Source organism: Glycine soja, chromosome 18, assembly GCF_004193775.1.
Source record: "Glycine soja cultivar W05 chromosome 18, ASM419377v2, whole genome shotgun sequence".
NCBI classification, from domain to species: Eukaryota; Viridiplantae; Streptophyta; class Magnoliopsida; order Fabales; family Fabaceae; genus Glycine; species Glycine soja.
Window position 1 is genome coordinate 26,867,493 of NC_041019.1, and position 10,291 is coordinate 26,877,783.

The window sequence follows — 10,291 nt, forward strand, 5'->3', positions numbered from 1 at the left end:
CTCTTGGGCTTTTTGTCATCATCTTTGTCATCATCAAAACTACTTGAATCAACTTGATTCATCATCATGAAGCTTGCTTCTACATTGTAGTGATGTCAAAGCCCGTAGTTAGCTAACATTTAGGTCTACAACTTTGATGAAGACAACTATTCCTAATTCTATCTTTTTACTACTTGTTTTGGTGTCCAATGTCGATGAACAATGTCAGGAAAGTCAATGTGATATTCACATGAAAGCATCAATTAACACATCCAACAATAGATCACTTAATTAAATTTAAAGTATATCAAAGAGAGAAAACACCAAACCCAAATCATCAATTCATGGCAGAAATTAAAGTATTTTTGGGAATTTACATCTCATCCAAGAACTTATAAACACAAACCTAAGATCATACAATCTACCCCTGACATATTGTCATTCATGCAAAGGAAGAAAAAAAGGGAACCCATTCCCCTTAACCTCAAAAGAAGAAATTCCTTAGCAAGGAAAATGAAGACGGCCTCATGACCACCCCCAAGAACGCATTGATCCAATGATGTCGTCCACCATGATCTCCAAGACAACACTTACTATGTCAAAACCATGGGTGTGATTTATAACACAATCCCAAGATGCCTAGATTCCTCGAGTTTGGAAACTCAAATGGAAATATAAAAATATTAATTATGAAGGCCTCTGCGCCTAATGTTGAGCCCACTTAATTCTTTGGTGCTCCTAAGGCTTTGTGGTTTCCTCTATATATATAGGAAGAAAGGGGTTCATAAAGTTATTTTGCCCAATGTGGGACTTAAATGTGTTTTTCTTGATCATATGACCTACTATAGGGTCGATTTTGGTTTCTAAGGAGTATGGAAGAATTGTAGCTTTTACAGCAAGCTTTCTAACAATGCAAATGACACCTTGAATGAGCGAGTACAACTCAAGATATGACATAGTCTTTCTAGGATTTTCATGATAAAACTCAACACTAGACTTCAACACTTTTTGATGTGTCATTATTTTCTCCTATTTCTTAACCCTTTTTGCCACCATTTTAATTACTGATTAGCCTTAATTGTCAATTTAATTATGCAATTTTATCATTTGGGCCTACTTGACTAATTTTGTGTTTTTAATTTAATTTCAGGAGAATTATAAGCAATTGGGCTTGAATCCGGAATTGGGCTTGGACTTGAAGAGAGCAGACAATTTTATTTTATCAAATCTTATCTTATCCAGATTTTATTTCATCTAGATTTTATTTCGTCCAGATTTTATTTCATCCAATCTTATCTTATCTTGTCCAGATTTTAATTTATTTTGTTTATGGGCTTGGACTTAAAATAGATTTGTAAGCTTTGGGATTGAGGACCTATATAACAGCACCAGGGTTTTAGTTTAAAGAGGTTTTTGAGAGGAGAATAATTTTAGGGTTTGCAATTCCAATTTTATACTGTTCATGTGCACTGTTCATGTAGCAATAAAATTCATTTTCTGCAATTTCGTTTTCTGCTTCAATCTGCAATTTCATTTTCTGCTTCCAATTGCAATTTCGTTCTCTACTGATTAATGGAAGGCTAAGTCTCTAGTGTTGTTTTCTCTTAAGGATCAAGCACAACTCTCTTTGAGGTTTTGTTATTACTATTGAATTTTGATCAGTTTTTCCTCTTCACCAATTGCTCTGTATTTGTTGCTATTAATCCATGCGTGCTTAGTGCTTGATTAATTGTCTCTGCGCTTAATTTACGTTCATGCTTAATGATCAGTTTCGTTCATGATTAATTGGTGTATGTGTTGCTTAATCACATGATGACAGCCTTATGTTAATTTTTGCTTAGTAATTTAATTTAGGGTTGGATTAAGTGTTTGAACTGATTAGGGATAAATCCTCGTAACCTAGGATAAGAGACTTGCTTGTGAATAAATAGGGAACAACATGTTTTAATTCTGTTATTTTCTAATTAAAATTTGCTTGTTGTTTAATTTACAAAAACAAACAACCCCCCCTCAATTCGTTACTATTTTATCACTTTCTGTTATGAACGTTTGGTTGACCATTGCTCGTTGGGAGACGACCTAGGATCACTTCCTAGATATTGCATTTTTAATGTTTATTTGATTCGGGTATGGCCTCGATCACTTTTCAAGTGTACCTAACATTGTAGCATCAAATACAATATAATACAAATATAATGACAATGACATTATATTAACAAGAAATATAATACAATAACATAATATTATCACTAAGTATAATGCACAAGAAGCACACATGTACAAGGACATATGGACAAGCATAAGACAACTAATAAGGTTTCTCCTCAAGGTATATACCTAGTACTCAACTTGGGGTGTTACATAATCGGTAGGCGCCTTTTGTAGGGGATGGTCAGACTTCATATTACTTTACAAGGTTCCCTAATAGTTATTGTTCAAAGGATCTCTAGCATACCTTTGATCATTATGTGAGGGTTTCAAAGGTGATCATACCAAACCAGAGGGATATGGCTGGTTTTCGGTTTGGCTTTGTGTGGTTTCTCGAGGTCTCTAATGTGGCAAAGCTAGCCTTACATTTGGATAAGATAATCATTGAAGGAAGAAAGATATGTGTTAATCTACCTAGATTTGGTTGGGATCTTGGGTGTTCTCCGTGTTTAGATGGTGCACATGATTAGCTTTCTCGTGATCATATGTATGATGGGAGGATGTAGGCTCAAGGTCGCAAGCCTAATCGTGCTCGTGGTAGTTTGTAGTAGGGTTGCAACGGAAGAGGACAGGGCTAGTGCACACATGGGCATCGATGGTGGCACAATTTCAATCGAAGGCCTATAAGGAAAAGGTCTTTTTGCGTCGGGGGATGAGAAGAATTAAACAACAACATGAACAACCTATATGGAGCGGGTTGCTAAGCATGGTGACTCTTTCACCATGTAACAATAGCTGCAAACAAAAGGTGAATTTCTTGTGAAGGCAACTCCTATGGGGCCAAATTATGTACTTTTTTAAGGTGGTGGAGAGCTTTGTGAGGGAAAAGAAGCATGGGATGGGGAGTGGTCTGTAGATATTGTTCTATGGAATTCTCGCTCGCTTGGTAGACCATGAAAACTTGGTATGGGTGAAATTGCTTAATGTCCCTACTCATGAATGGAATGATGATTTTTTCAAATCGGATTGTAGCTCCTATGGTGACTATATGTATGCAAATGAGTATACTACTAATAGGATGCATCTAGATGTGGCTAGAGTCTTAATTTGAGTCAAGGCACAAGTTTTGCTTAAATCTTACATTAAGGTAGGGACTAATGATGACCTATATGATACATATTTGATGGAGGACTCGATGGAGGATCGTTCTTTGTATTTGGTTTGCAGTGATAACACGAGGCGAGGTGAGGATAACTCCTCGACTGAAGAGTCTGATGAAGACTGTACGATATACCTAGTTTGCAGGATGTTGATGTGCTGGAGGATAATCCACATGTTGTGAAGCTTAGAGTGGTAGAAGGCAGGGGAGGTTTTGGAGATGTTTCTAGGGAGTAAGAAAGGCCTCAAGCCGAGTTGGATGGGAAGAAGGGTGTTGCTCGAAGGGATTTAATGTAGGTACAAATGGTGAATTCTGATCCAAATGGTGGACGTGTTACATGGAGTAGGTGTGGCCAGAAGTCATCGCCTAGAGCATTTTCTGAACATGCTTTGGGTAAGGCCATGAATCATGTGTGGGTCACTACATGCTTGAGGCTTGGTACCTCTTTTTTTTTTTTGTTTCTAGTTGTGTGCCTTCTTCTACAATAGGTGGTTCTAGATGTCTTGATTTATTTGATGACGAGGTGGCATGCTAGTGCTGAAAGCATGAGAAGCCAATCATTTTTTCTACTTTACGCAAGGTAATCTTTATGGGTAGTACTACTACTACAAATAATAAAGTTGTGTGGCATCACAGTTATGCAAATACCAAAACAATAATCATTCATGTGAGTAGAAATAATGAACAAGTGTGGTTGATCTCAATCACTGTTATGTTAAAGCTGCAATGCTACATGGTCACATGTTGTAGTTGATTAAATCCCTTTATACTGCACCCCTTTTGCTTCTAAATGGTAAAGGTCAAATTTTTTGCTTGGCACAATGGCAGAAACTTCTAGTCTCTAGTATGAAAACAAAACCCACAAAAAAAGAAGAAACTTTGGAGACCCAAAATGCCCAAAATCACATTTTTCTAGTTGAAAGCAAAACCCACAAAAAATGGAGGTTTACCAATTTGCGACACTGACGGAGGCTACAAAAGCGACGACACCGGAGAGAGAGCCTTGAGCAATGCCAATGGTGGCTATAGAAGCGGCAACACCGGAGAGAGAGTCATGGCAACATTAGAGAGAGAGCCTTGAGCAACACTAACGGTGGCTACAAAAGTGGGGACATTGGAGAGCGATGCCAATGGTAGCTACAGAAAGGGCAACGAAGTAGAGAAAGAGTCCTTGACCCTTGAGGCTTGAGCGATTAGCGAGTGAGAGTGGCCCAATATCTTCTTTCAGAACGAGACGTCGAGAATGAGTATAACTATCCAAATAGCTATAATTGAGTGACTGAGTACCTTCACTATCCGGATAGTGATAACTGCCTGAACGAGTTCTAAAAAGATTTCAGTTCGGATTTTAAAAATCTGGTTTGGGTTTTTTCTGGATCAATTTTGTTTAGTTACACTATAAATTGGATCGGTTCAATTATTTTGTATAGGCCTATCCCTGAGTATGTGGTTGATTATGATGACTTTTGTTTCTTGACTTTGCCCGATGAGATTTCATTCCACATGCACTTTGTAAAAAAACAAGCAGAAATCATAAGTTGTTAATGTCAACAAGCTTTCGTACATAATATAAGACAATACATAGCAACAATATGTCGGTATTGGACAAGTTTAAAAGCAACATCTAAACAGAATAACTTCTAATTTCAAAAATAGCTATTTCTAACTTTTCAGGTGTTAAGTGAATCGAATAAACTCATTCAAAAACCTGAAGTTATCTCCACTTTCATAAATACATATGTCATCAAGTAGCAGGTAATCCCTACAAAAGCCAAATATTTGGTAGTAGGCTTCAAAAAAAGTGTTGAATCCCGGCCCATGTTAAGCTTCATACAAGAGAACTGAAAGTCTTTGTTGATAATTATTTGGTAGCAGTGATGGTTTTCAATTCTTTTCTCTGACTTTGACAAGCTGCTCTCATTTGACCAGATTCTACAGAAGATAGATGAATATATTTACCAGACATATAAGGAATTGTTGGAATAGAAAAGCAAACATCAATCCTACCTTGAGACGTTGAACAATTTGAACTATCTGTCTCTCTGAAGATGTGAACCAGGAAGGTTAGTTTAGTTCCATGAACGAGTTCAAAGATGCAAACATCACCAACTTTCAAGTTATTGTCCTTGACAAATGCGTTCCATGAGAGTTTAAATCTTATAGCAGTCTTTTGTTTATGGATCTGATACTTTGCAGGCCAAATTCTCCCACTTAACACCTGAAGGCTGATAAGTCTCCGCTTCTTGTGCAAATCAAGGTGACTCCTACAGAACTTCATTGGTAAGTTCTGCCATTGAAAAGAGAAACAGTTATTTTGTTCTTCAACTTATGTTCTACAAGCCAAATCCTTATTTCAAGCTTACCAGACTACCGTGAGAACTGATGTGGGTTCGATGCATGACGGTCAAGAAGAATGGATTACAAGATTTGAAAGAACTTGCTCTATCAAGAGCTGTAACTTGGTTATCCATAGCCTTCGATTTTCCTGCAAAATTACAATTCCGTTCAAGGCATAAATTTTGTGAATCATCTTTCACACTGCTAAAAATTGAAACCTACTAAATGTTTGCAATTTTCAAATGGCTTGCTAGACATACCTGAGGTGCAGGTCATTGAAAATTATCAAATGAAATAAATAAATTAAGAACATAAGTTAATAGTTTGTGTCAACTGTCAACTAATTAAGCTTTTTTATCAAATGCTTAAAGACAAATGAATACTGATACCTTTGCATTTTGTGGCAGTGTGATGCAGAGCCTGCCTTGGCAGTATCATCGTGTTCTCAACTTTAACACACTTGCGACTTCTCATTTGACATTGTTGAAGAAATTCAACTGAGTTAACTTTTCTCTTTTGACCTGATCTGTGACACTCCAAATGTTCATCACCTGGAGATTCATTTCCTTTTCTATTGGAGGCTGTTTTACCTTTTATTATTTCGGTAGGGTACTCAATCTCTAAGGCACTCAAATCAAAGATGTGTACCTGAAAATGAGAAGTTACATCCCATCTGAAAACCAAAAGATGGCCATGAGCTAGAGAGTGATACTCTGCAAACTCTTTCCATCCCTTTTGAAACCATATTTTACCGTCACGTTTTTTCAAAATCATTTTCCATTCAGCACCATTTGGAGTCTTCAGAAATAGAGTATTTTGTAAGCGTTTTCCATATTTCTTCACAAACTTATTTGGGATCATCTGTCAACAACATCAGATGTGTATGTTAAAGCTAAGAAAGGTGTTATCTTGCATTAATTTAAACTAACATCCCTCAAATTTATACAAGAAGACGAGGGAAGGAAGGCAACTAAATATGACATGAGGAATAAGGGTGGCTCATTATAAATATTGAATCTAACATAAAAGCTCCTTAAGGAAGCTCTGAGCCACTAATCTAAAGGCCATCAGCAACCAAAAAGGAAAAAAACATTCAGAAAACGAAAAGAACCAAATCAATAATACTAAATACTTGAAGCTTACAAAACAAATTATCTATATAGTAATTCTTAATCCTAATTAATTTAATCCTGTACAGTCAGTTAGTTGTTAATATATATATCTACTCATGTTGTATAACCAACTTTGGCGAATGAGTGAAGAGATAGAGAAAGTATGACACAAATAAAATTTGTTATTAAAAAAATTACAAAATTTACCATCGATATCGGTAGTATTGTTCTCAGCACATGCTAAATAGCCAGATTATTATTGTTATTAAAAAAATTATAAAAAATATATAAGAAAACAGAAAAGAAATGGTGATCACAGGAGCATGTTTATATACCAAGGTCCATAATCAAAGGTCTGCATGCTATCATTTTTTTAAGCGCGACCCAAATTCACATTAGATACGATGCATGTGATAAAAACATAAACCTCTAATTCAAGAAAAAATGTATAAAAAATTGAAATGCTTTAGCTTACTAGCTTTCCTTCATGAACATTGTGAGCGGTTATGATCTTGAAAAAGTGGATTGGCTTCACCAGAAGTTGTTGAGGAAATGTAGCAGCCATGTATCAGCTGAATAAACCCAGAAATAGCAACTTTTGCAAAAGTAATGGTTTTTGTTTTTTTTTCGTAAACATACACAACATGCAGTTCTTTACTACCCGGACCTTTCATTCTGTGGTTGGTGTGATTGGCTTTCAATACTTCATTTATTTCCCTGACCTGCCAATGTATCTCCCTACTTTATTTTCACCAACCAATGGTCAACGGAATTGGTGAAGTGGGTTACCATCAACATGTTTAACTTGCTACTTGATGTTTTTTTTTTGTTGAAATATATTTTTAAAATGAGGAGATATATTGTGTAGAGAAAATTCATAAATATTTTATGGCTATAATATGTTTTAGGTCCCTCATAAATTAATAAATTTTGTGTTTGTTTGTTGATAAATTTTTTCATTGCATTGACAATAATTTTATTTTTGGTCCTTGACAATATTTTAGTCCTTGACAAATTAGTGAATTTTGTGTTTGTTTCCTGATAAATTATTCAAAGGGACTAATAACAAATAAAAAATATTTAGAAGCAAGTACAAAATTCACTAATTTATCATAGACTAAAAAAGGTGTTTATTATAGACTCAATGTATAGAAATTTTTTATCAAGAAGCAAATACAAAATCTGAGTATTTATAAGGGATTGAAAACATATTTTAACCATATTTTATTCATTTTTACTACAAACTTGTAAACCGTGGACATCTTTATCTTCACTACAAGTTTTTATGAAAAACTTGTACGCTCTTTCTTCATATGATGATATCTTTAGGTTGGTCATTCTTCTCATTTCAAGAGCATCTGTTTATTGATGATATCTTTGGGTTCTGATGCAATCATCCCAAAGGAGGGCACCCATCACCAGAGTCATGGCTAGGAGACTCCAGGAAGATTGGGTCGGGGATGCAGGAGAAGGCCCTAGGATTCTCATGAGCCCTAGGGTAGATTTTGGGTCCATAGGTTAAGTATGAGCCCACTTATCTTTGTACATATTAGATTAGGGTTTCATTATTTTTGGGGCCTTATATTTAGGGCTTCATAGTGTAGGAAGGGTATCCCACAAGTTTAGGGTACCCTAGTAATGTAGGATTTTTCAGCCCTTGTATTTTAGGACACCTAGACTAGTTTTTGTATTAGGGGTAGTTTTGTAATTTCACATGCATTAAGTGCATTATTTGATGTGTGTTGGGAGAGAAATTAAATTAAATTGGGAGAAGTCCAATCCAATTAAATTTCTAACTAGCCTAAGGGGGAGGTGAGCATTTGCTTGCTACACTTCATTGTCACATCATATAGTCACACTTTGTGCATGTCCTTCATGCTTTACATGCCTCATGAGACCTAAGCACACTTAGCGGAGAATCTTGGATTTGATCTTGGATTAGTGGGTTCAACCATAGCTGAAATTCACTTATCATAATTAGTGAAATTTTGGCTCCACAAATTCAAATTTAAATTCAAGTGAAATTTGAATAGAAATTTAAATTTCCCTCCAATTTTGTGTGACACTTAGGCTATAAATAGGTCTTGTGTGTGCATTTTATAACTTTGATCATTTGAGAAATTAGACTTCAAAGTTCAGACCTCATTCTCTCTCTTCTCTCTCTCAAAATTTTGTTCCCTTCTCTCCCTCTCCCTCCACTCATCTTCTCCAATCATCAAGCTCTTATCCATGGCTTCCTATGGTGGTGATTAAGAACCAATTTCATAAAATTATTAAAGTCCTTTGAAGTGACAATGCTAAAGAATATTTCTCTTCACAATTGTCTTCTTTTTTATCTTCACAAGGTTTTTTTTACACCAATCTACATGTCCTCACACTCCCCAGCAAAATGGGATAGCTAAAAGGAAAAATAGGCATTTAGTTGAAACTGCACAGACCTTATTACTGGATGCAAATGTCCTTGTTCATCATTAGGGCAATGTAGTTCTCACTGCCTATTTTTTTATAAATAGGATTCTTTCTTTATTTCTTGATTATAAGATTCATCACTTAGTCATTTTTCCTAGTGAACCTCTATACCATGTTTCTCCTAAAGTATTTGGTTGTACTTTCTTTGTTCATGATGTCTCTCCAAATCTTGATAAACTTTCTACTAAAGTTATTGAGTGTGTGTTTCTTGGATTTTCCCATCTCCAAAAGGGATACAAATTTTATTCTCCAACAACAAAAAGATACTACATGTCAACTGATGTCACCTTCTTTGAAGAAACTCCTTTCTTTTCCTCCTCCATACAAAATTATAATTTTGTACAAGAGGTTTTATCCTTTCTATCCTTCAATCTGATGGTTCCTTCCTCTCTCAAGAGTTTCACTCCAAAAGAAATTCAACCTCACTCACCAGCCAACAATCCACCTAAGGCATCCCCACTTCCTTTCCTTATAGAGCAACACAAGGAGTAGAGCTGACTCTGTCTTGTAGGAAGACACATTTGGTTCATGTTCTCCCTCGATGGCTCCTACAACAAATCCTTCTTCATCTTCACCTTCTAATGGTGAACACTCGTATCCTTCTCCAGCCTCACCTCCTCATGATGACAATTTAGGTTGGCCAATTGCTTATAGGAAAGGTATTCGATCAACACAAAACCCTCATCTTATTTATAATGTTGTGAGTTATCATCATTTGTCTTCTTCATATTTTGCCTTTTGTTTCCTCCTAGTCTACCATTAAAATTTCTAGAAATGTTCAAGAAGCACTTGACCACTTAGGATGGCGACAAGCTAAGACTGTTGAAATACACGCTCTTGAACATAATGGTACATGGGAGTTAGTTACTCTTCCTCCTGGGAAAAAGACTATTGGTTGCAGGTGGGTGTATGCCATCAAAGTTGGACCAAATGGTGAGGTAGACTATTTGAAGGCCCAATTAGTCGCCAAAAGCTACACTCAAATCTATGGCCTTCATTATGAAGATACCTTTTCTCTTGCACAGTTTGTTTGTTTCTTGCCATGGCGGTTATTCGACATTTTGGTCACTTCATTAGCTAAACAATA

General features: G+C 36.0%; 1 protein-coding gene across 2 annotated transcripts; it reads right to left on the bottom strand.

Annotated features, from left to right (window-relative positions):
* Positions 1 to 4,801: 4,801 nt before the first annotated feature.
* LOC114395588 (B3 domain-containing transcription factor VRN1-like) lies at positions 4,802 to 7,409 on the bottom strand. Of its 2 annotated transcripts, none has more exons than XM_028357411.1 (5): positions 7,211 to 7,409; positions 6,013 to 6,484; positions 5,650 to 5,771; positions 5,294 to 5,573; positions 4,802 to 5,218 (listed from the first exon to the last, which is right to left on the bottom strand). In XM_028357411.1, exons 1-5 carry the CDS (start codon positions 7,298 to 7,300, stop codon positions 5,148 to 5,150), a joined length of 1,035 nt encoding a protein of 344 aa, XP_028213212.1. In that variant the 5' UTR covers positions 7,301 to 7,409; the 3' UTR covers positions 4,802 to 5,147. The 2 variants fall into 2 exon arrangements, with proteins under 2 accessions (XP_028213212.1, XP_028213213.1); XM_028357412.1 differs by lacking the exon at positions 7,211 to 7,409 and adding an exon at positions 7,071 to 7,182.
* Between the last annotated feature and the right edge of the window lie 2,882 nt (positions 7,410 to 10,291).

Bases quoted from the DNA above. Each gene is read 5' to 3' on its own strand.
- LOC114395588 (XM_028357411.1), bottom strand. From the start codon at position 7,300: ATGGCTGCTACATTTCCTCAACAACTTCTGGTGAAGCCAATCCACTTT. The intron at 6,485-7,210 runs GTAAGCTAAAGC...TGTTGTTGACAG, and splicing joins ATGTTCATGAAGGAAAGCTA to ATGATCCCAAATAAGTTTGT. The intron at 5,219-5,293 runs GTAGGATTGATG...TATCTTCTGTAG, and splicing joins AAATTGTTCAACGTCTCAAG to AATCTGGTCAAATGAGAGCA.